At 38.8% G+C, this 25,780-nt stretch overlaps 1 protein-coding gene across 1 annotated transcript in view; it reads left to right on the top strand.

Annotated features, from left to right (window-relative positions):
* Nucleotides 1-25,780, top strand: part of ITPR2 (inositol 1,4,5-trisphosphate receptor type 2) — a 499,992-nt gene that overhangs the window by 243,364 nt on the left and 230,848 nt on the right. The window contains exon 35 of the mRNA XM_028113213.2: nt 22,571-22,761. Within this exon, the coding sequence (XP_027969014.1) occupies nt 22,571-22,761 (191 nt within the window). The remainder of the gene's footprint in view (nt 1-22,570; nt 22,762-25,780) is intronic.

Genomic DNA, 25,780 nt, shown 5'->3' with positions numbered 1-25,780 from the left:
AAAAATGTTTAATAAAGGAAGAGCTTTACTCTTACTGGATTTAAAAAGTTCCTTTTGTGAAGATGCTGGCTCTCCTCGAATACCTGATAAATTTAATGCTTCAACCTGCCTGGGAACCCTCCTCCACACACATCTTCCCTCCTCACTGCCCACTTGGGCTTAGGTACCACATGCGGGACCAGACCCCACCAGGATGTGTCCCTTGGCAGTGTGCCCCTCTGTGAAGGCATCCTCCTTACCTCCCATAGGTTCCTTCAGGCTGCTGAGGGCTCTTCTTTCCACGGCTGTGGCCTCTGACTCTGCTGGCTCACTCCACATGCATCCCCACATCACCGTTGGTACCCTGTGCCAGGCTGTCCCCCCAGCAGCTGACGTGCTCCTCACCCTGTCAAGTTCTGATTCTCCACTGTGGGCAGCCTCCTATGCAGGCACCTTCCACTTCTTTTTGGACTCAGAAGCTCTGGATCACCTCATCCTCATGTGCACTTCTTGCCCAGGGCTGACGCTTAACTTTGCTCTGCTCCTCCTACAGACTTTAGGACTGAAGCTTTCAAGAAGGGGAGAAATAAAGGAAGGGGCCACATAGGTATCGTGTCAAAAATAAAGAAGGACACAAAAGAGAAGCTAATTCTTACTTTAAAAAGATACACATAACAAAATGTCCAGAAGGATATAAGTGAAATATTAACATTGATTATCTCCGAGTGGTGAAATTAGAGGTGAATCTGGTTCTGTTGTTCATGCTTTAGTGTATTTTAATAATATACTTTTTAAGCTATAATGAAAGAGTACTAACAGCATTTCTATTTGGGTGAAGTCATCTGGGAAATAGACTAACCGTTAAAAGATAAAATCCCAAGGGAAAACAAAGAAATAAGATGATGTTCTTTCTCTTTTTTTCCTCTACGTAGGAATACATTGTCCTAGCTGCCAAGTACATTTCTGTATTTTAACATCTTAAGGCAGCCTCCCGTCTTCTGCCTCCTTTCTCTCCCTGTCCTCCCCCTCGTCCACCTCCTTCTTTTCCTTCTTGCTCATCTCGTCCTCCCCCCTCTTGCTCTCTCAGTATTTAGCAAATGCACTGGTGGGGGGAACACCACTTGGCCCTCCACAGAGCATAGAGGGCATCCTGTTCAAAACATTTAAAAATTGCGATGAAGAACTTTCAGCCACAGGGGAGACCCCATGCTGTGCTTTCCACCTGACTTCCCACTTTAGTGCTGTTTCTTGTGCTTTGGGATTTAAAATAGTCACTGACACTATATTAGTCTAAATATATCTTTTATTTCCGTTATAAGATGTCATTTCCTTCCAATCCTCTACTGGCCCAAACCTTATGATTTAGCAGGATAGTTTAGTAACTTTTTATTATGCTTTAAAGACATGGGTGATAGATAGGAAGTAAAAAATTATATCCAAGTCTGTATTCAAGGTAGGTTTGGAAGAATGATGCTTTTGTGTAAAATTTCAGTTTTATCTTTGTGAGAAGGCACGTTTTCTTTCTCTTCCCGGTTTGTTCTTTCCACTTGAGCAGTTAGGAAGCTCTGGAAATTTTATCCCCACCATTATCCCTCTGCATTTGTACCTCTCCTTCCTTCCCCTCCATAAAGGCCTTGTTTAACCCCTCATCACTTCCTTCCTGGACCCCTGTGGGAATTATTCAGTGTTCTCTCCTCCTGTCTTTCTTCACCTAAAGAAATCTGCTACCAGAGTAACCTCCTGGAAGCCCCCAGCCTTCAGCCCTGTCCCTTTGTCTAACAAACTCTTGAGGATGGATTTCTCATTGTCACATTCATGGCCCCTACAGCACAGCCCTACCTTACCTTTCCGACCTTCTTGCTCGCTGGTTCCCGTATACCTCATGTGACTGTGGATGGATATGATGCCCCATGCCTTGCTCACGCTGTACCTTACTTTCTCATTATCTGTTTCGTTCTTTCTCATTCTCTGTCTTGTTCTTTTCCTTTCTCTCTCCAGTTTCCACCACTGCCACCTGTCAGCATCTTTCCCATTATTTGAAATTTTTATTCAAATTCCTCCATGAAAGCCCTTCTTAACTCCCATATCTGGAGCTGAACTTGGCCCCATTTGACCACTTGTACTTTTCTTACAGTCTTCCTTTGATCATATTGTATCCCATCCCAAGTCCTCATCTTATTTCCCCTATTAGACTTTGAGGGACAGTGATTATGAATCACAGAGACGTGAATAAAAAGCAATTGTCTAGGATGAAGAATGTGAAAAGCAAATCCCACTTTGTGATAGTTAGACCACCTCTTTTTTTGCTCGTTCATGAATTGCTGTGCATAGACAAACATAATGAACATAAGAGGCATTCAGAAGTGAGCATCCACAGTAGTAAAGTGATCTAAACCCACCTTACTTGAATAGCGATTGAAAACACTTGAAATATTTAGGCAAAGGAGAGACGTCTGAGGGAAAACATAAGAATCTTTCAACGTTTGAAGGTGATCATGGACTTCTTTTACAGGGATAAGGTTAAAACTAATATAGAGTAGCTGCGAGAGGCAGATTTTTGTCCCACTCTAAAGAATAACTATTTTACAGTTAGTAATCTTTGAAAACCATACTGATCACATTTGATTGTTCTCTTTTGTTCACTCCCATTAAACACAAGAGCAGGTTCTACTGACTTCACTTCCAAAATATATCTTTTTCTTTATCTTGTGTGACACCCTTGTCCAAGTTCACCATCATGTGACATGGATTACAGAAGCATTTTCTTACTGAACTCCCCACCCCCACTCCTGTCTTGCTAGCATCCATTCCCTACATAGCAGTTAGAATGATCTTAAAATGTACATCAAATCATATCACTCACCTACTGTCCATTGCACTTGAAATTTGTATTCCTTACCATGGCTTAGAATGTCCTTGATCATCTGAGCCTCTTCTTTTATTTATTTATTTTTTTTGGATGTAGTGTTCCATGATTCATTGTTTGCATATAACACCCAGTGCTCCATTCAGTACGTACCCTCTTTAATACCCATCACCAGGCTAACCCATCCCACCACCCCCCTCCCCTCTAGAACCCTCAGTTTGTTTCTCAGAGTCCATTGTGTCTCATGGTTCATCTCCCCCTCCGATTTCCCCCCCTTCATTTTTCCCTTCCTGCTATCTTCTTCTTCTTTTCTTTAAAACATATAATGTATTATTTGTTTCAGAGGTACAGGTCTGTGATTCAACAGTCTTACACAATTCACAGCGCTCACCATAGCACATACCCTCCCCAATGTCTATCACCCAGCCACCCCATCCCTACCACCCCCCCACTCCAGCAACCCTCAGTTTGTTTCCTGAGATTAAGAATTCCTCATATCAGTAAGATCATTCATATGATCTTCTACATGTCTTTCTCTGATTGACTTATTTTGCTTAGCATAATACTCTCTAGTTCCATCTATGTTGTTGCAAATGGCAAGATTTTGTTTTCTGTTTTTTTTTTGATGGCTGCATAATATTCCGTCTTCTTTATCCATTTATCTGTTGATGGACGTCTTGGCTCTTTCCATAGTTTAGCTATTGTGGACATTGCTGCTATAAACATTGGGGTACAAGTACCCCTTCAGATCACTACATTTGTATCTTTGCAGTAAATACCCATAGTGCAATTGCTGGGTCATACAGTAGCTCTACTTTCAACTTTTTGAGGAACCTCCATACTGTTTTCCAGAGTGGCTGCACCAGCTTGCATCCCCACCAACAGTGTAGGAGGGTTCCCCTTTCTCCGCATCCTCACCAACATCTGTCATTTCCTGACTTGTTAACTGTAGCCATTCTGACTGGTGTGAGGTGGTATCTCATTGAGGTTTTGATTTGGATTTCCCTGATGCCGAGCAATGGGGAGCACTTTTTCACGTGTCTGATGGCCATCTGGATGTCTTTGCAAAAATGTCTGTTCATATCTTCTGCTCATTTCTTGATTGGATTATTTATTCTTTGGGTGTTGAGTTCGATAAGTTCTTTATAGATTTTGAATACTAGCCCTTTATCTGATATGTCATTTGCAAATATCTTCTCTCATTCTGTCGGTTGTCTTTTGGTTTTGTTGACTGTTTCCTTTGCTGTGCAAAGGCTATTTATCTTGATGAAGTCCCAATAGTTCATTTTTGCCCTTGCTTCCCTTGCCTTTGGCGATGTTTCTAGGAAGAGTGCTGCAGCTGAGGTTGTCGAAGAGGTTGCTGCCTGTGTTCTCCTCTAGGATTTTGATGGAGTCCTGTCTCACATTTAGGTCTTTCATCCATTTTGAGTGTATTTTTCTGTGTGGTGTAAGGAAATGGTCCAGTTTCATTCTTCTGCATGTGGCTGTCCAATTTTCCCAATACCATTTGTTGAAGAGACTATCTTTTTTCCATTGGACATTCTTTCCTGCTTTGTCGAAGATGAGTTGACCATAGAGTGGAGGGTCCATTTCTGGGCTCTCTATTCTGTTCCGTTGATCTATGTGTCTGTTTTTGTGCCAGTACCATGCTGTCTTGATGATGACAGCTTTGTAATAGAGCTGGAAGTCTGGAATTGTGATGCCACCAGCTTTGGTTTTCTTTTTCAACATTCCTCTGGCTATTCGGGGTCTTTTCAGGTTCCATACAAATTTTGTTCCATTTCTTTGAAAAAAGTTGATGGTATTTTGATAGGGACTGCATCTGAGCCTCTTCTTTTTCTAACTTTTCCTTCACTCGTCCTCTCCCACCTCTGCTGCCCCACCCACACTGGCCCTCCTCCTGTTTCTAATCTACACCAGATTTTTTTCTCATCTCAGGGCATTTGTGTGTGCTGTTTCCTCTCTCTGGATCCTCTTCCCCCCAATTGTTACATGCTCAAAATAGAAGTGTTCAGTGAAATGTTCCAGAACATCCCATATACAGTGTCCCAGCTTCTTCCTGCTCCTTATCCTATTTTTTTTCCCTCCTAGCACATAGCACTATTTGAAAGCATCTTGTTTGTCTATTTATTTATTTTTCCTTCTTGTTGTCTGCTTCTCCCATTAGAATGTAAACTACAAAAGCAGGGACTTTGCCTTATTCACTAACTGGTAGGGCCTGGAAGTGTCTGACACTGACTACGCAGGTTAATGAGTGTTGACTGACCGTAATCCACAGGCTAGGAATTTTGCAGATAGTGAAATTTAGGCTCAGAAATGTTAAGTACTTGTCCAATTAATAAGTAGTTGAGTTGGGTTTAAAGTCCAAATGTCTCTGAGTATAAAGTTTATGCTGTACTGCGTTACCTGAGAAGTCCTACCCTAGGAAGCCCTAACGTATAAACTAGAACTTGGCAGTTTGGCTTGCTGAGTGGGGATTAATCTGAAGTTTTACAACTCAGGTGCAAAAACATTTTTGTGTTTCAACAACTCTTTAAGAATACAAAGAGGTGCTACTATTTAACAGAATTCAAATACGTAAGAATTTATAATATTGGAGAGAACAAAGAGCTACATATTTTTTTAAAGATTTTATTTATTTATTTGACAGAAAGAGACACAGCGAGAGAAGGAACACCAGCAGGGGGAGTGGGAGAGGGAGAAGCAGGCTTCCCGCCGAGAGCAGGGAGCCCGATGTGGGGCTCGATCCCAGGACCATGACCTGATCCCATGATCCAGGGTCATGACCTGAGCCGAAGACAGACACTTAACGACTGAGCCACCCAGGCGCCCCAAAGAGGTTACATATTTAAGCAAAAGTCAAGAGAACAAAGTCAAGAGAACACAAAGCAAATGTTCAGGGCATTCACAAATTGCTCAACACATTCCTGTAAATGCAAATATCTATTACAGATCTTCCTCAACTTACAATGGGGTTGCATCCCTACAAACGCCTCCTAACTTGAAAATAGCTAAGTCGAAAAACGCATTTAATACCCCGAACCTATCAAACACCATAGCTTAGCCTACCCTTTGTTGAACGTGCTCGGAACACTTACATTAGCCTACATTTAGGCAGAAATCATCTAACACAAAGCCTTTATTCTTTAATAAAGTGTCGAATTGAGGTATTCACGTACAGGCGCAGAACCCTCCTGGTCATAGGGCTGCCTGGGAGCTGCAGCTGGCTGCCACTGTCTGGCATCCTGGGGGAGGATCCTACTGCACATCACTAGCTTGGGAAAAGGGAAAAGATCAAAATTCAAAAATCAAAGTACGATTTTCTACCAAATGTGTTTCACTTTTGCACCACTGTAAAGTCAAAAAATTGTTAAGTCAAACCACTGTAACTCAGGGACCTTCTGTACAGTTACATTTACATAACATGTTACAATTTGTAAAGTGCTCTCAACTGCATAAGCTCAACTCATCTATCACCAAAAATTCTTAATTCTAATTCTCTTTGTGGTTTGTACATTAGATACAAAAGGTAGTAAAAGGTGGGTGCCTGGGTGGCTCAATCGGTTAAGTGTCTGCCTTCAGCTCAGGTCCTGATCCCAGAGTCCTGGGATCGAGCCCCACATTGGGCTCCCTGCTCAGTGGGAGGTCTGCTTCTCCCTCTCCCTCAGTTTCTTTGTTCTCCCTCCTTCTCAAATAAATAAAATCTTAATAAAACAACAAAAAACCCCCAAAATATAGTAAAAAGCAAGAGCACTTCCTTAGTGCTCACATTCCTGAGAGCAGTGAGTATTTATTGAGTATAGGACAGTGTGGTAAACTTCATGATGTGGACACAATTCTTACCCTATTTTACATTGGGGATATGAGGTTGGCAAGGTTAAGCAGTTTGCCCAAGGTCACACAGGCAGGTGGGGACAGAGCCAGCACCTTCTAAACTGACAGGCTTGCAGGCATTTGTGATGCTCTACTATCACAGATCGGTTTAAACAAACATTATCTGTTTGATGCCTTTAAGATACAAAATATGGATCAAGATGCTAATTTAAGCTGTACATGAAATGAATTCATACAGTTTTCAGATAACTTAAAAAGTAGGTAAGGAGATAGTGAATTAAGTTAGTAAGGCTTCTGGGGGAAGTCCTTATAGAAAAAGAGTGCTTCCTATCATTTGTCTCTTTTTCCTTGATGAATACTCCAGAAATTTTTATCAGCTACTATCGAAGGTAGTACAGTACAAGGCTTCAGTACAACTGAAGCCGTGATCAACTGTGAATGTACCATGGGTATTGTGTTAGGTTTATCCCAACAAACTTCCTAAGCTTCTAAAAGCTGAGGTGCTTTTGAATGATTTGTATCTGCAGAAATTACCGATAGTTACCTCCATTGCTACACTTTCTCCCGAGTTATGTCAAATTTGAAATTGATAGGAAGATACAGGGTCTTCAGTGGTAATAAATGCGAATTCCCAGTAATATCATTCCCTGCGGGGGTGCCTAGCTGGAATGTAAGGCATACACATGTCTATCATTCTCTACCCTCAATGAGGTGAGTTAAGGCTGGTTTGGGAACAAGTAAGGATGGGAACCGCTGCAATAAATGCACACCATGATGTTCACTGAGATTTGAGAAATGGTAGGGCCATTAAGACCATGTAAAGTTTTAAATGCTCTTGGTCAGTTCCTGTTCCTCAGTTTACTCTTTTATATAAAACACAATAGCACATGTTAGAAGTAGTTTGAGAAAAAGCATCCAAAAATTACTTCCATATTCTTTCACTTAAAAAAGAATTTTGCTCCATGTGTTTCATAATCTTCAAATGATTTGGGGGGATTAATGTTGGGTACTTTGTTGGCAACAGAATCTTTTTTCCAAGTGGAAATTCTGTAAAATATCTTCTACAAATGGTTTGAATAATGAACATCAATCTTCAAGCCAATTGTTCCCAAAAAATTTGAACATGTAGAAAATAGTAACCCTTTGAGGAGAGAAATTCAGTGTCTATTAAACAAACAAATCTGTTTTAATCTACCTAGGAGGTTGTAGTTGATTGTAAGATGAGTTTGACACAATGTACTCCTGTAATTCTGGTTTTTAAAAACATCATTATTGCTTTTTAAAGTTAAATCTGAATAAGTTACAAGATAGGTCAAAATCTTATAATATTTTTCACATATTCATTGATTCATTGGATTTATAATGATCCCTCGTTATCTGAAACATATTATTTTAATTGTTTGGGAAGTACAATCTCAAACTGTATTTCCTGACCTCAGTAAATTTTTAGTACACTGGAGTAAATATAACAGGTACAGAAATCACAAAGCAGAATAAGTGGCTTAACTAAGCAGTACCAAGTAGCTTATCTGTTACAAAGTTTTAGAGCCTGAGATAGTGCCTAGAGCTCAGTAGGTACTCAATAAGTATTTATTGCATGAATAAAATAAATGGATGAATACAAATATATGCGTGAATATCCTACCCCTCTCATTGGCTGCATAGTATCTTATTATGTGCCTATATCCTAATTTATTTAAGCCCATTGCTGGATATTTATGTTGTTTCTAATCATTTTGCATATGAGGGAAAATAAGGTGAATACCTATGAGTAGAATTTCTGGGTATTTTAATTTTGACAGACACTGCTGTCTGTAGAAATCATTTAATTTACATGTCACCAATGATGCAGGAGAGCGTTTTCCTCCTTGATAACGGGTCATTATCAAATTCTTAGATCTTTGCCAATCCTGTAATTAAATATCATTATAGATGATATCCTTACAAATATTGTTACAGAAAATATCATTATAAATAAAAGTATTATTATGTGTTTCTCTTTTTATGAGTGAAGAAAAAAAATCTGTCCTTATGGTTGAGTCATTGGCATTTCCTTTTCTGTGGATTGTCACTTCTTGTGCTTTGCTTACTTTTTCTAAAGGTTTTTTTTTTCTTAACAGTTTCTCAATCATAATAACCCTTTATTTATTAAGGAAATATGCTCTTTGCCTATAAGTAACAATTGAAAAATTTTCTTCATTTGTCATTTGAATTTTATTTATTTGTTTATTTTCAGTTTTCATTTTATTTATTTATTTTTATTTTTTTATTATGTTCAGTTAGCCACTGTATAGTATATCATTAATTTTTGATGTAGTGTTCAATGATTCATTAGTTGCGTATAACACCCAGTGCTCATATAATTTTATTTTATTTTTTTGGCATACAGAAATTTATTTTATATTAGGCTTACAGGTTTTCTTTCATTTTCAGAATGGCCTTGATTTAAAAGATGTTTATAAATTCCCATTGAGAATTTTCATGGCTTTGGTTTCTCTGTCTGCTTGTTTGTGTTTTTGGTGTGGCTGTTTACAATTGCGAGCTCTCTGGACTAGATTCAGTTATAAGGTAGAAGGTATGGAATCAGCTTTATTTTTTCCAGATGACTAGTCAGGTGTGCCAGTAGTAGTTATTGCATAACCCATAAAATTGTAGTCTTTATTCAATTTGGGGATTAATTGAATGTACTTGGAGTGCCACACAGGAAAGATGCATTTCATATCTTTAGTGTTCTTTGCATTTAACCACACTAGTGCTTCGGTAGAGACTTATCCTGGATACTGTGACATACTACAGAAAAGGCACCACACTGCCCACCCTGTTACCCCTTCCTTGTGCACCACCGGCTATTCTAGTTCTTATGAGCCCACACAGTAGGACTTGACAACCAAGCAGGGCTTCTAATTCCTGTTGAAACTTTCTGTTGCCTTTCCCCCTACCTGTCAGTTTATCTATCTAAGCATTTTTTCCCATGGCACCTATCACTACAGTATGTGTGTTCTCAGAGATTTGGTTCTGGCAGGTACCATCACTGATTTTGTCTAATTAAAAAATGTCACCTAATCTGCAATATTTAATGAATAATAATTAGAAATAGATTTTGATTACATCTTAAAATCGCCACAAAGACGAGTCATATCCAGAGAATTTTCAGGATTGATAAGCCTAATTAGTAGCTTAGCCAAATCATCAAAATACTGGTGGATAAATATAGCTCATTTTAGAGAACTAGCTATCGCTAGGCAGAGCGCTACAAAAGGTAAATGCATTAATGACAGCCCATCCTTTCTACTATTCGTTTTTGAAAGAACTCCATACACTTACTCTCTGACAAAACATCCTTAACAAGGTAGTATCCCAATTGCATTCTAATTTAGAAGAGAAATGGGAACACTTTTTTTTAAGATTTCATTTATTTATTTGACAGAGAGAGCGGGAACACGAGCAGGGGGAGTGGGAGAGGGAGAAGCAAGCTTCCTGCCGAGCAGGGAGCCCGATGTGAGGCTCGATCCCAGGACCCTGGGATCATGACCTGAGCCGAAGGCAGACGCTTAACAACTGAGCCACCCAGGTGCCCCAGGAACATTTGTTTTTTAAATGTTTTAAACTTTAATGTGACTCTTTCCACTAAAGCATACAGTTGGAATTATTGCTACAGGCTAGAAGAATGACTGCTATAGTAAATTCATTAGTCCTTTCTTAATTGGGAGGGGCAGGGAACAACCAGCAATCCCCAAATACATCCTAGTTCACATTTCACTATACTGTACTATTTATACCAGAATTTTCCTAATTTAATAAAAGTAAGCTAAGTTTGGATTATATTTTTGGTTGCATTTGCAAAATATTCTAGTTATTGTTTTTGTGAGATCATGAATTAATTCTTTTCTTTTCCTTGTCACAATTTTCCTTTCTGCTTTAATTTTTAAACAATATATGGAAAGCTAATTAGCATTGTCAGCTTGGCTTTTGAATTAATATTTATAATATTTTGACGGTGCAGAGAATCTATTTCATGCCATACCTTTAAAGGGATATTTTTATAATTGCTTGAAAAATTTTTATCATTATTTCCACAGCTGTCTTATTTTAACTTGAATTCTCTTTTCCCCAGTTGCAGAGTCCATTTTCTTTTATGACTTAGAAATTGTGATTTAGGCCTTGGCTGGAGTTTACCTTAGGCAGGAGAAAGTAAAGAGCTTTTATTTTACTCCGTTAATTTATAATGCGCAATTTGTGCTAGGGTAGGAGACTAGAAAATACCCATTAAAGTAGTACAATTTGGGGAAAGTAAACAAACAAACAAAACCCTTTTGACAAAGTCTGGGATAGTGAATTCTCCTGAGCCTGGTCTGTCTGAGCTGTTGGCCCTAGTGGAATAGTGACAGAAACATCTGGGATGGGTATGATTCTCCCTGAGATCGCTAATTAGAAGCCTGCACTGCCGAGACTAACAGAGGCCCTGCCTTTGGACTGAATCTCCACCGGTGTCATTAGAAAAATATTCATTGACTCCTTCTTTGTGTCAGTTCTATTCATAGCAACAACACTTAGTTGATGGTCAGTTGTGTCTAATGTACCTGATTCCTAAAGGGGAGATCAATCCCAATCCCCTCCTCAATTTTTTCTAAGTGTTAGCGTAAACTTGGTTATAATATATATTGAGGAACATTGAAGTTTATATGTTTTTGTTTCTTCTTTGCATAGAAAATAACATATAACAAACAGCATTGTCTTCTGTTTGACTTTCGAGTGTTCAGAGCGAGCCCAGCTTATGTGTGAAGCAGCCAGAAAGGGATCAAAGTCTCACCAGGATTTGATCGTGGTGCAGGATTGAGTATTTATAAAAATATGTGCAGCTTGGCAGTGCTGAGGCCGTCTGTCCTTCAGATGGAAAGGGGGTGGAGTTGCTCCACCGCTGTGTGTGACGGACATAAACAGAGATAGTGTATGCTTTGGAAAAGGGATATTTACAGTGAATATAAGAGAACATTCACTGGGGAAATCTGGGCAGCAGTGCAACTGATTGTTTGGGTTACCTTACAGCTTTATTATTTCCTTAAATTTCAGCTAGAGCCCTTGTTTATTAAATTGGTAACTTTTTGTGTTGGTAGCTAAAATTATCTGTTTTCAAAGTAGTTTTAAAGTATCTTTCAACTTCAGGGAATTTTCACCAGCAGAACTAGTACTGCCTACTGTTATTGCTCTCCTTTCATTATATGAAGCAAGCCGGATTCTCTCTCTCTTTTCTTCCTTTCCTAGTTTCATTCATTAAAAAAAGTCTTCCAGGGGCGCCTGGGTGGCTCAGTTGGTTCAGTGTCTGCGTTCCGCTCAGGTCATGATCCCCGCATCTTTGGATGAAGTCTCGCATCGGGCTCCCTGCTCAGCGGGGATTCTGCTTCTCCCTCTGCCTCTGCCCCTCCCCCTACTCATCCTCTCTCCCCCTCTCTCTCTCTTCTCTCAAAAAAATAAATAAAATATTTTTTTAAAAAAGTCTTCCAGGGATTATCATGATAACTTTAAATAATATCCTTACATTTATGTGTTTTGACTTAACAGCTCTAAGCTGTATTTCAGCTGTATTTCCATGCTGAAAAATAAGGAACATTAACATTTTGCCTTCATTTTGACCTCTTCTCTCCCACTCTATGTTATAATTATTGCTTACTAGATTATTGGTTTTATGTTATGATTTCTGAAACTTATAATCTATTTGGAAATATAATGAAATCTTTTATAGGATAATAAAATTTAAAAATCAGATCATTCGGGGGAGGAGCAAGATGGCGGAGAAGTAGGAGACCTAAATTTCGTCTAGTCCCAAGAATTCAGCTGGATAGGGATCAAACCATTCTGAACACCTACAAACTCAACAGGAGATTTAAGAAAAGAATAGCAGCAACTCTCTGAACAGAAAAGTGACCACTTTCTGGAAGGTAGGACATGCAGAGAAGTGAATCAGAGGCGATATTCCGGAGGATAGACGGTGGGGGAGGGGCCTCCGTCAGCCGCTTCTGGCAAGTGATAGAGCCCTGGAGCACAAAATCGGAACTTTTAGAAGTCAGCTCCGCTGAGGGACGTCGCCCCAGTGGCTAAGCAGGGGGTGGAACCCTTGCTGGGACAGTGTGGTCTCCAGACCCTCGGGGTCACAGAAAGACCGGGGGTGCCTGAGCGTGGCAGAGCTCCCAGGTATCAGATCAGGGAAGCCGGCTGCAGAGATGTAGCCTAGGAGTAGGCTTTCAGCTCATGGTTGCCATAAACCGTGATCCCCAGCACAGTCGAGCCACTGTTCCTCCAGCAGGGACCCAACAAGCGGCAGATCCGGGGAGACTCCTCTTCCTCCACTGGGAGGAGCAGCACGGGAGCACACTGCAGGGATCTGCTGGGTTTGGAGACTCCACAGGGGTCGTGTGCCAGAGATAGAAACGGTAGGTCACAGGCGAGGTGAGCATGGAGTGCGGCTGGAGACCGGAGAGACGGGAGTGATTGACTGCTTTTCTCTGTGGGTGCACTGAGGAATGGGGCCCCCGAGTTCTCAGCTTCTTCCGGCGGAGATTGGGAGGCCGCCATTTTCACTCCCGTCCTCCAAAACTGTATGGAAAGCTTGCAGGGAACATAAGCTCCCGAGAGCAAACCCAAGCAGATTACTTAGCCCAGACCGACAAGGGCGGGGCAATTCCGCCTCCGGTGAAGACGTTTGGAAACCATGATAACAGGCCCCTCCCCCAGAAGATCAGCAAGAACAGCCAGCCAAGACCAAGTTTACCAATCAATGAGAATGGCAGAACTCCAGCACTAGTAGGGGAATACTGCACATAGAATTCATGGCGTTTTCCCTCTGATTCTTTAGTCTTTCAAAGTTAATATTTTTTCTTTTTCTTCTTTTTCTATTTTTTTTTTCTTTTTGGCTTTTTCATCCAACATCTTTTCAATCCCTTTTTAAAAAATCTTTTTTATTTTTCATTTTTAGAGTCATATTCTGTCCCTTCATAGTAGTTACCCTTATTTTTTGTATATATATATATATATATATAAAAGTTGTTCTCTCTTCAAAATTTTGGGATACAGTTTCTTCTAACAGACAAAATATACCCTAAATCTCTAGTATATGGCTTTGTTCTAGTCTCCTGCCTGATCACATTCTCTCCCCCCCTTTTTTTTAAATTTCTCTTCTTTCTTTTCTCAACCAACTTCTTATCTTATCAATTCCTTTTATAAAATCTTTATATTTTTCATTTTTTAGTCATATTCCATCCCTTCATTGTATTTACCCTTATTGTTGTACATATATAAGTTTTTCTTTCTTTAAAATTTTGGGAGGCAGTTTCTTCTAACAGACCAAAATACACCCAGAATCTAGTGTATGCCACTGATCTATTCACCAGCCTGATCATATTTGATCATATTCTTTTTTTTTTCTTTTTTCTTTCTTTCCCTTTCTTTTCCCCTGGTTTCAGGTCTCTTCTGATTTGTTTAGTGTATATTTTTCTGGGGGTCGTTGTTACCCTGTTAGCATTTTGTTCTCTCATTCATCTATTCTCCTCTGGACAAAATGACAAGACAGAAAAACTCACCTCAAAAAAAAGAACAAGAGGCAGTACCTGGCAGTACTGCCAGGGACCTAATCAATACGGACATTAGTACGATGTCGGAACTAGAGTTCAGAATGACGATTATGAAGATACTAGCTGGGCTTGAAAAAAGCATGGAAAATACTACAGAAACCCTTTCTGGAGAAATAAAAGAACTAAAATCTAACCAAGTCGAAATCAAAAAGGCTATTAATGAGGTGAAATAAAAAATGGAGGCTCTAACTGCTAGGATAAATGAAGCAGAAGAGAGAATTAGTGAATTAGAAGACCAAATGATGGAGAATAAAGAAGCTGAGAAAAAGAGAGAGAAACAACTACTGGATCATGAAGGGAGGATTCGAGAGATAAGTGATACCATGAGATGAAACAATATTAGAATAATTGGGATCCCAGAAGAAGAAGAAAGAGAGAGAGGCAGAAGGTATATTGGAGCAAATTATAGCAGAGAACTTCCCTAATTTGGAGAAGGAAACAGGCATCAAAATCCAGGAGGCACAGAGAACCCCTCTCAAAATCAATAAAAATAGGTCAACACCCGACATCTAATAGTAAAACTTACAAGTCTCAGAGACAAAGAGAAAATCCTGAAAGCAGCTTGGGACAAGACATCGGTAACCTACAATGGTAGATTGGCAATAGACCTATCCACAGACACCTGGCAGGCCAGAAAGGACTGGCATGATATATTCAGAGCACTAAACGAGAAAAATATGCAACCAAGAATAGTATATCCAGCTAGGCTGTCATTGAAAATAGAAGGAGAGATAAAAAGCTTCCAGGCCAAACAAAAACTAAAAGAATTTGCAAACACCAAACCAGCTCTACAAGAAATATTGAAAGGGGTCCTCTAAGCAAAGAGAGAGCCTAAACATAACATCGATCGGAAAGGAACACAGACAACATACAGTAACAATCACCTTACAGGCAATACAATAGCACTAAATTCATATCTTTCAACAGTTACCCTGAATGTAAATGGGCTAAATGCCCCAATCAAAAGACAAAGGTATCAGATTGGATAAAAGAACAAGATCCATCGATATGCTACCTGCAAAAGACTCATTTTAGACCCAAGACACCTCAGGTTGAAAGTGAGGGGGTGGAAAACCATTTACCATGCTAATGGACATCAAAAGAAAGCTGGCAATCCTTATATCAGACAAATTAGATTTTAAACCAAAGTCTATAATAAGAGATGAGGAAGGACACTATATCAAACTTAAAGGGTCTATCCAACAAGAAGATCTAACAATTGTAAATATCTATGCCCCCAACATGGGAGCAGCCAATTATATAAGCTAGTTAATAACAAAATCAAAGAAACACATCAACAACAATACAATAATAGTAGGGGACTTTAACACCCCCTCACTGAAATGGACAGATCATCTAAGGAAAAGATCAACAAGGAAATAAAGACTTTAAATGACACACTGGACCAAATGGACTTCACAGATATATTCAGAACATTCCATCCCAAAGCAACGGAATACACATTCTTCTCTAGTGCCCATGGAACATTCTCCAGAATAGATCGCATCCTAGGTCACAGATCAGGTCTCAACCAGTACCAAAAGATTGGGATTATTCCCTGCATGTTTTCAGACCACAGTGCTTTGAAACTAGAACTCAATCATGAGGAAAGTCAAAAGAACTCAAATATATGGAGGCTAAAGAGCATCCTACTAAAGAATGAATGGGTCAACCAGGAAATTAAAGAAGAATTAAAAAAATTCATGGAAACCAGTGAAAGTGAAAACACAACTGTTCAAAATCTTTGGGATGCAGCAATGGTGGTCCTAAGAGAAAAGTATATAGCAATACATGCCTTTCTCAAGAAACAAGAAAGGTCTCAAATACACAAGCTAACCCTACACCTAAAGGAGCTAGAGAAAAAACAGCAAATAAAGCCTAGCCCAGCAAGAGAAGAGAAATAGTAAGGGTAGAGCAGAAATCAATGAAATAGAAACCAAAAGAACAATAGAACAGATCAACGAAACTAGCAGCTGGTTCTTTGAAAGAATTAAAAAGATTGATAAACCCCTGGCCAGACTTATCAAAAAGAAAAGAGAAATGACCCAAATCAATAAAATCATGAATGAAAGAGGAGAGATCACAATCAACACCAAAGAAATACAAACAATTAAAAGAACATATGAGCAACTCTATGCCAGCAAATTAGATAACCTGGAAGAAATGGGTGCATTCCTAGAGATTTATCAACTACCAAAACTGAACCAGGAAGAAATAGAAAACCTGACCAGACCTATAACCACTAAGGAAATTGAAGCAGTCATCAAAAATCTCCCAACAAACAAAAGCCCAGGGCCAGATGGCTTCCCAGGGGAATTCTACCAAACATTTCAAGAAGAATTAATACCTATCCTTCTGAAACTGTTCCAGAAAATAGAAATGGAAGGAAAACTTCCAAACTCATTTTATGAGGCCAGCATTACCCTGATCCCAAAATTAGAGAAAGACCCCATCAAAAAGGAGAATTACAGACCAATAACCTTGATGAACATGGATGCAGAAATTCTTACCAGAATAGTAGCCAATAGGATCCAACAGTACATTAAAAGGATTATTCACCACAACCAAGTGGGATTTATCCCTGGGCTGCAAGGTTGGTTCAACATCTGCAAATCAATCAACGTGATATAATACATTAATAAAAGAAAGAACAAGAACCATATGATCCTCTCAATAGATGCAGAAAAAGCATTTGACAAAGTACAGCATCCTTTCTTGATTAAAACTCTCCAGAGTATAGGGATAGAGGGTATATACCTCAATATCATGAAAACCATCTATGAAAAACCCACAGCGAATATCATTCTCAATGGAGAAAAACTGAGAGCTTTCCCCCTAAGGTCAGGAACGCGGCAGGGATGTCCACTCTTACCATTGCTATTCAACATAGTATTAGAAGTCCGAGCCACAGCAATCAGACAACAAAAAGAAAGAAAAGGAATCTGAATCGGCAAAGAAGTCAAACTCTTACTGTTTGCAGATGATGTGATACTTTATGTGGAAAACCCAAAAGACTCCACCCCAAAACTGCTAGCACTCATACAGGATTTCAGTAAAGTGGCAGGATATAAAATCAATGCACAGAAATCAGTGGCATTTCTATGCACGAACAACAAGACAGAAGAAAGAGAAATTAAGGAGTTGATCCCATTTACAATTGCATCCCAAACCATAAGATACCTAGGAATAAATCTAACCAAAGAGGCAAAGAATCTGTACTGAGAAAACTAGGAAATACTCATGAAAGAAATTGAGGAAGACACAAAGAAATGGAAAAACGTTCCATGCTCATGGATTGGAAGAATAAATATTGTGAAGATGTGAATGCTACCTAGAGCAATCTACACATTTAATGCAATCCCTATCAAAATACCGTCCACTTTTTTCAAAGAAATGGAACAAATAATCCTAAAGTTGTATGGAACCTGAAAAGACTCCGAATAGCCAGAGGAATTTTGGAAAAGAAAAGCAAAACTGGTGGGACACAATTCTGGACTTCAAGCTCTATTACAAAGCTGTAATCATCAAGACAGTATGGTCCTGGCACAAAAACAGAAACATAGATCAATGGAACAGAATAGAGAGCCTAGAAATGGACCCTCAACTCTATGGTCAACTAATCTTTGACAAAGCAGGGAAGAATGTCCAATGGAAAAAAGACAGTCTCTTCAACAAATGGTGTTGGGAAAATTGGACAGCCACATGCAGAAGAATGAAACTGGACCATTTCCTTACACCCCACACAAAAATAGACTCCAAAAATGATTGAAAGACCTAAACGTGAGACAGGAGCCCATCAAAATCCTAGAGGAGAACACAGGCAGTAACCTCTTCGACCTCAGCCGCAGCATTCTTCCTAGAAACATCGCCAAAGGCAAGGGAAGCCAGGGCAAAAATGAACTATTGGGACTTCATCAAGATAAAAAGCTTTTGCACAGCAAAAGAAACAGTCAACAAAACCAAAAGACAACCGACAGAATGGGAGAAAATATTTGCAAATGACATATCAGATAAAGGGCTAGTATCCAAAATCTATAAAGAACTTATCAAACTCAACACGCAAAGAATAAATAATCCAATCAAGAAATGAGCAGAAGACATGAACAGACATTTTTGCAAAAAAGACATCCAGATGGCCATCAGACACATGAAAAAGCGCTCCCCATTGCTCGGCATCAGGGAAATCCAAATCAAAACCTCAATGAGATTCCACCTCACACCAGTCAGAATGGCTAAAATTAATAAGCCATGAAACAGCAGATGTTGGCGAGGATGCAGAGAAAGGGGAACCCTCCTACACTGTTGGTGGGAATGCAATGTGGTGCAGCCACTCTGGAAAACAGTATGGAGGTTCCTCAAAAAGTTGAAAGTAGAGCTACCGTACAACCCAGGAATTGCACTATAGGTATTTACTGCAAAGATACAATGTAGTGATCTGAAGGGGTACTTGTACCCCAATGTTTATAGCAGCAATGTCCACAATAGCCAAACTATGGAAAGAGCCAAGATGTGTTCATCAGCAGATGAATGGATAAAGATGTGGTATACACACACACACACACACACACACACACACACAATGGAATATTATGCAGCCATTAAAAAAAACAACCCTGAAATCTTGCCATTTGCAATGACGTGGGTAGAACTAGAGGGTATTATGCTAAGCATAATAATTCAATCAGAGAAAGACATGTATCATATGATCTTACTGATATGAGGAATTCTCAATGTCAGGAAACAAACTGAGGGTTGCTGGAGTTGTGGGGGGTGGTAGGGATGGGGTGGCTGGGTGATAGACATTGGGGAGGGAATGTGCTATGGTGAGCACTGTGAATTGTGTAAGACTGATGAATCACAGACCTGTACCTCTGAAACAAATAATACATTATATGTTTAAAAAAAAAGAAAAGAAGATAGTAGGAAGGGAAAAATGAAGGGGGGTGGAAATCGGAGGGGGAGACGAATGAGAGACTATGGACTCTGGAAAACAAACTGAGGGTTCTAGAGGGGACGGGGGTGGGGGGATGGGTTACCCCGGTGATGGGTATTAAAGGGGGCATGTACTGCATGGAGCACTGGGTGTTATACTCAAACAATGAATCATGGAATACTACATCAAAAACTAATGATGTAATGTATGGTGATTAACATAACATAAAATTAAATTAAAAAAATTTAAAAATCAGTGATCAAAGCCTACCATATTATGATAAGTAATATTTTTCACTCTATAACCATTAGAGACAAAGATGTAGTGTGATGATATTGAGAGTTTTCTAATTTCCTAACTATTAACGTCTAATGGATCTTCCTTCACATGTGTCTTGCTTTATTCTCTTCTTCAGGTTCATACTCAGTTGCCATGATTTCTTGTATTCACGTTGACATTTTCTTGGATTCCTTTCTGTCTTTTTTTTTCTTTTCTGTGATTTTCATTGTGGGTTTACAGAAAAAATTCTGAGATTTACATGTTCTGAAACGTTTTTATTCAGGTATCACTTGTGATTTTCAGTTTAGATGGGTATAAACTCCTAATTTCAAAATTTGTTGTCCATTAGTTCTTAAACATATTATTCTATGGATTCTAGCATACAGTATTGATGGTGAGAAGTTTGGTGCCTGTCTCTTTTTTGTAGGAATCCTCTTTTTTCTCTTGGCTTATGGCATTTCTATTAGTTTTGTAGGGCAACCATAACAAATTTCCTGAACTAGGTGGCTTACAATAATAGAAACTTTCCACTTCACAATTTTGGAGGCTAGAAGTCTGTAATCAAGGTGTCAGTGGCCCCATACTCTCTGAGACCCCATGCCTTTGTCTTCACTTCCAGTGTTTGCTGGCAGTCCTTGGCATTCCTTGACTTGAAGCTGTGTAAATCCTATCTCTGCTTTGATCTTCACATGGTGTTCTTCCCTCTGTGTGTGTCTCTGCTTCCCTCACCCCTTTCTTATAAGGACACCAGTTGTATTGGATAAGGGCCCACCCTAATTTAGTATGACCTCATCTTAACTTGAATACATTTGCAAAAACCCTATTTCCAAATAAGGTCACATTCACAGGTATCTATTATTTAGACTTGAACATATGTTTTTGGTGGCACGATTCAACCCATGATAGCATTGTCTGTTTTTACCAGAATATGGTCTATATGCTTATTTAATCCCGTTTTATACACAGTGGGTCCTTTCAGTTTGAAGACATACATCTTTCTTCAGATCAAGTAAATTGTTGTTTATTATTTTCTTAATAATTTCTTCCCTTCCATTGTCTCTGATCTTTCTTTCTGAAACTTATGTATTTTAGATATTTGACTTCCTGGATGACTCTTTCTCTTTCACATTCTCTCTCTTTTATTCTCCTTTTTGATCTTTTATGCTTTATGTTCTAGAAGATTCTTTGACTTTCCCAGATTATCAACTTGGCCTTTATTCTTATCCTTTTCTTTTTCAGCCATTTTGAAATGTTTATTTGTGCAATTATATTTTAATTTCCAAAATTCTTTCTTTTTCTGATTTTGGGGGAGTTTGAGGGGAGTAGTATATACCCACATTTTCTGAGGATAATAATCAGATTATTTAAATATTTTCTGTTCTTCCTTGAATCATTTCTGTTTTCACTGGGGCCCCTTAATCTTAATGCTCTTAGTTTCCCCTATGATTCTTGGTGGTGTGTTCATGGTTATAAAGGTCTGTAATGACTGCATTGGATCCACAGCAGTTTTGAGGGTCTGTTTCTCTACTAGCATTCTTGTATAAATGACAGATCTGACCCAGAGTTCTGGGTGAGGGGCAGAATAAATGATATACAGGCTTTCCTTGTGTGTGTCTGTGTGTGTGTGTGTGTGTGTGTGTGTGTGTGTGTGTGTGTGTGTGTGAAGCAGAAGACCAGCTGAGAATACTAACAAGTGTTAAAATAGGAGAGCTTTGCTCCGGGGTTAGAGTCTTGTATATTTTTTCTTTCTGCTGGAGCTGCTTCTTCTCTCTTCCCTCTTCTACTTCTTATTTGATGAAGATCTCTGGAGTTACTTCAAGCTCTATTCTGTTTCTCTGTCAAGTCCTGACACCTTCATTTGGCATTCTCTCCAGGTAGGTATTTCACTTCCATGAGAGTTCCTTTCTATAGTTCCCTAACTTTATCCTCTGGATAAAAACTGCTGTTGCTAACTGCTCTGTTTATGCTAGTCAGAGGGGGGAGGACCTTAACTTCCCAGCTATGCACATGCTGTTCTTTAATGAGTTGCCCAGATAATTCCCCTACCTCCCATTACCACTCTTGGGGTTGGTTGACTCTCTTCTGAGGAAGACCTGTTCTAACTCTTATCTCTTAGATAAGAGCAATGTCTCTCCTCTTCCTTCTCTGATGGGCTAATCCTGTCTTCTTTCTGCTTTCAAAAATGCCTCAACGTTTTTGTTTTCCTTGCGGCAAGCATTCTCATTTTTTCAGTACTATGATATAAGTCTGATAAAATATACATTTCAGTGAATTTGGGGAAGAAGGACATGTACAATGTGCCCTCTTCAAATACAGATATCTTATACTATTCAAGTTTTTATTTCTTCTTTCAGCTGTTTCACTACCTGAAATTTTGTGTGTGCACATGTGTGTGCATACACACATACACATCAATTATACTAATTAACAGACAGGCAGGATTTTAGCATGTGTTTTCTGTCTGCTTTCTTATTTTTCTTGGCAGCTGGGAAAACACAAATTCACATGGCTGTTTTACATTATTTTCTATATTGATGCTGTATGAAGTGAATTTCAAGCATTAATCATCAAGAATCAAATAAGGTCTTGAATATTTAATGAGCTCACTCTAATAATTGGTCTTAAGAATTGAAATGCTTTCAGGTTAAAAGCTTTTGTAGTTATAGAAAACAATGGCAGAGTTTAAAGATTTGATTTTTTTCTGTTTTATTGAGATATAAGTGACATATAATATTGTATTAACTTAAGGTGTACAACATAATGACTTGATATATGCATATGTAGCAAAATGATTACCACAATAAATTTAGTTAACATCCATCACCTCACATAGTTACAATTTTTTTCTTGTGGTAAGAACTTTTAATATATATTCTCTTAGCAAATTTCAAATAGATGATACAGTATTGTTAAGTATAGTCACCATACTGGTCATTACATCACAGAAGTTATGTTTTTTCTTTTTTATTTGTTCTGTTTATAAGATTATTTCAATGATGTGTAAGAAGCTGTAGTCATAGTAAGAGAAAAATATTTTAATTCTTTCTTTTTCAGCAAAGAATCGTGGGATTGCCATTCCGGTGGATTTGGACAGCCAAGTTAATACCCTTTTCCTGAAGAGCCATTCCAGTATGGTGCAGAGAGCAGCCATGGGCTGGAGACTATCTGCTCGCTCTGGACCACGCTTCAAGGAGGCTCTTGGAGGGCCTGCTTGGGATTATAGAAATATTATTGAAAAGTTACAGGTACAATGAGTATGCAATGGCTTACCATTTTCTAAATTATAATTTTTAATATATGTAGTAACACAAATAGAATATGGTTAAAAACATCAAGTTCTAGTTGGGGACCAGGCTTTACTTTACAATTCCCTACCAATATTACTCTTTTTAAAAGCATGGCTTCCAGGTAAAAGTTGTTATTTTTAGTGAGTATGTATTATCTAATACGTACTGGGTCTTAATATCAAATGGGTCTTAATATCAAAATAATACTCAATAAAACTTGGAAAAATAAGTTACCATAAATTCTCATGTAATAAATTAAATATTCATAACCTTGCTTCAGTTTATCTCTTAGTATTCTCTTATACTCTTTTGGTGAAAATGGTGTAAGCACCATTATTTGCATAGTATCCCAATCCTGAGTTTGGCCTGGATTCTGGGACATCAAGTATGGAGAGGCATTGTATTTGTTTGCTCAGGCTGCCATCACAAAATACCACAGACTAGGTGGTTTAACCAACAGCAAATTATTTTATCACAGTTCTGGAGATAGAAGCCCAAGATCCCTCTCCTTGGCTTGCAGGTGGCTACCTTGTCACTGTGTCCTCATATGGTCCTTCCTCTGTACACATATGTGTCTGTATCCTTATTGCCTCTTCTTATAAGGACACCAGTCATGTTGGATGAGAGCTGCCCATATGAATTCATTTTACCTTAATTATCTCTTTAAAGGCCCTATCTACAATTATAGTCACACTCTGAAGTACTTTAACATATGAGTTTTGTTAGGGAGACACAATTCAACCCATAACAGAAATCTTCCCACCCACATAATTGTGGATGATTTCATGGAGTGAATTAGGGTATGGTTTGAGGAAATTGTTTGGCTTGGAGAATAGTCAAAACATGAACTGGAATAAATATTGCAAGAGGTTACATGTAGAATAATTGGTGGAGGTTCAGAATTTTAATAGCTGAGTGTTATATGTGATTAAAAAGACAAGTTAGATTCAGTATGAAAAACTTGAAGGTTATAAGTCATTGAAAATTTGGGTGAAAATATCATTATAAGTTATTAAACATTTATTGGTTTGCAGGAAAGAGTTATCAGGAAGAGACTAGAAGAGAACAGACTAGTTAAGAATCACTAAATATCTGGGGTACATCGGTGGCTCAGTTAAACGTCTGATCTCTGATTTCCACTCAAGTCATGATCTCAGAGTTTTGAGACTGAGCCCTGTGCTGGGTGTGGAGCCTGCTTAAGATGCTCTCTCCCTCTGCCCCTCTCCACCTTTTCTCTCTAAAAAAAAAAAAGAAGAAGAAGAAGAAAAGAATCACTAAATATCTCAACCAGGTGGCAGTATGAATGAATTGAAGAAACAGGGCTTATATCAATAATGAAGGCAGGGTCCACAGACCTGCCTTGGGTGGAGAGAGGGAGAGAGGGGTGTTTAAGAGGCACTGATGATTGGAGACTAGGTGCTATTATTAAGATGTTTTATTGTAGGAGAGAAGGAGGGACTACAGTAGAAGGAGGTTGGCCATGGTCATTGCTAATATGTGGAATCACATTAACAGGCTATTAAATGTATTGGAAGTTGAGTCTATATTTGGAGATATTATTTGGAGCAAGGACAGTGGATGGTGTTGCTAAAAGGGAGAATATAGTGCTGGAAAAACAAAGAACATCTTGTAAGAGGCCAGGAGTGGCAGAATGGCTTAATAAGAGATACAAATGGTAGGGTCAGAAAGAAGAGGAGTCAGATTTATGAGAGCAAAAAGAGTAGAACATTTCAGAGGAGAGATGGATAGAAGTGTTAGCCAGCATATAGAGGGGAAATGCATTGTTACACTTATTAAATAAATACATATTTAGTAAAAAACTCAATGCCAGCTACTGTGTGCTAGAGATAGAGCCGTGAGCCCTGTGCTCTCATGGAACATACATTCTTACCCATTAGATGAATGATATAATGTTAGGTAATTAAAACTACTGTGAATAAAATAAAGCATGGTAACGACATGGTGAAGACATACTGGGAGAATGATCTTATAGTAGGGAACTCTTCTCTGTTGAGGTGACATTTGAGTTGAGACCTGAATAAGGGAGAGGAATAATCTATTCAAAGATTTGAGGACAGAGATTTTTATTAGGAGGGAATAGTAAATGCCAAGGTACTTAGGCAGGAATGAAGCTGGTGGGTTTGAGGAGCCAAGAGAAACCCATTGGGGTAGGAGTATAGTGAGCAAAGGAGGAGAGGATTATGAAAGTAGGAGCCAGATCATGTAGAGACTTGCATGGTAAGGCATTTGGATTTTATTCTAAGTGAGATGGCAACTCTTTGGAGATTTTCAGGAGAGGACAATCATGACTTGGTTTGCTTTTTTAAAGGTCACTGGATTTTGAGTGATGAGTGGGTTATAGGGTCCAGACATAGAAGCAGTGACTCTTTTGCATTAATTCAGGCAAAAGATGATGGCAGCTTGGCTTATGGGGGTAGCAATTGTAATGAAGAGAAGGAGATGAATTTTGGATATATTTGGTTGTAGGGCCAACAGGACTTGGTAGATGGGTGGATGAGTTGTGGGGGGTTGGAAAGAAGAATAGAGGATATGATATGATTGAATCATTTGCTAAGATAGGAAAGAATGGAGAATTTGTAATTAGGAATTCTGCATGTGGGATTTTAAGTTTGAGATGCCTATTTAGGTATCCATGTGAGTATGTCAAATAGGCAGTTGGACATATGAGTCCAGAGTGGTTTGGAAAGATGTCCATGCAGGAAATATAAATGTGGATTGTTCCAGCATATATATAATATTAAAACCATGGACTTGAATTAGATTTCTCACAAAAAAGGACCAGGAGCTACTGGGAGTTGGCAAAGGAATGGTCAGGACATAGGTGGAAAATAGAGAAAGTGTGATGTTACAAAAGCCAAGAGCAGAGCAGGAAGGGTTTGATAGAATAGAAACAAGTTCTAAAATGCTTAGCAGTGGTTGGGTAAGATGAAAGCAGCAAAGTAACCACTGGATTTGT

The sequence above is a fragment of the Eumetopias jubatus genome, unplaced genomic scaffold (genome assembly GCF_037043125.1).
Source record: "Eumetopias jubatus isolate StellerSeaLion01/CBP00866 unplaced genomic scaffold, mEumJub1_p1.0 scaffold_8, whole genome shotgun sequence".
Taxonomy (NCBI): domain Eukaryota; kingdom Metazoa; phylum Chordata; class Mammalia; order Carnivora; family Otariidae; genus Eumetopias; species Eumetopias jubatus.
The sequence above is the reverse complement of the archived record's forward strand: the minus strand, read 5'-3'. Positions and strand labels throughout refer to the sequence as shown.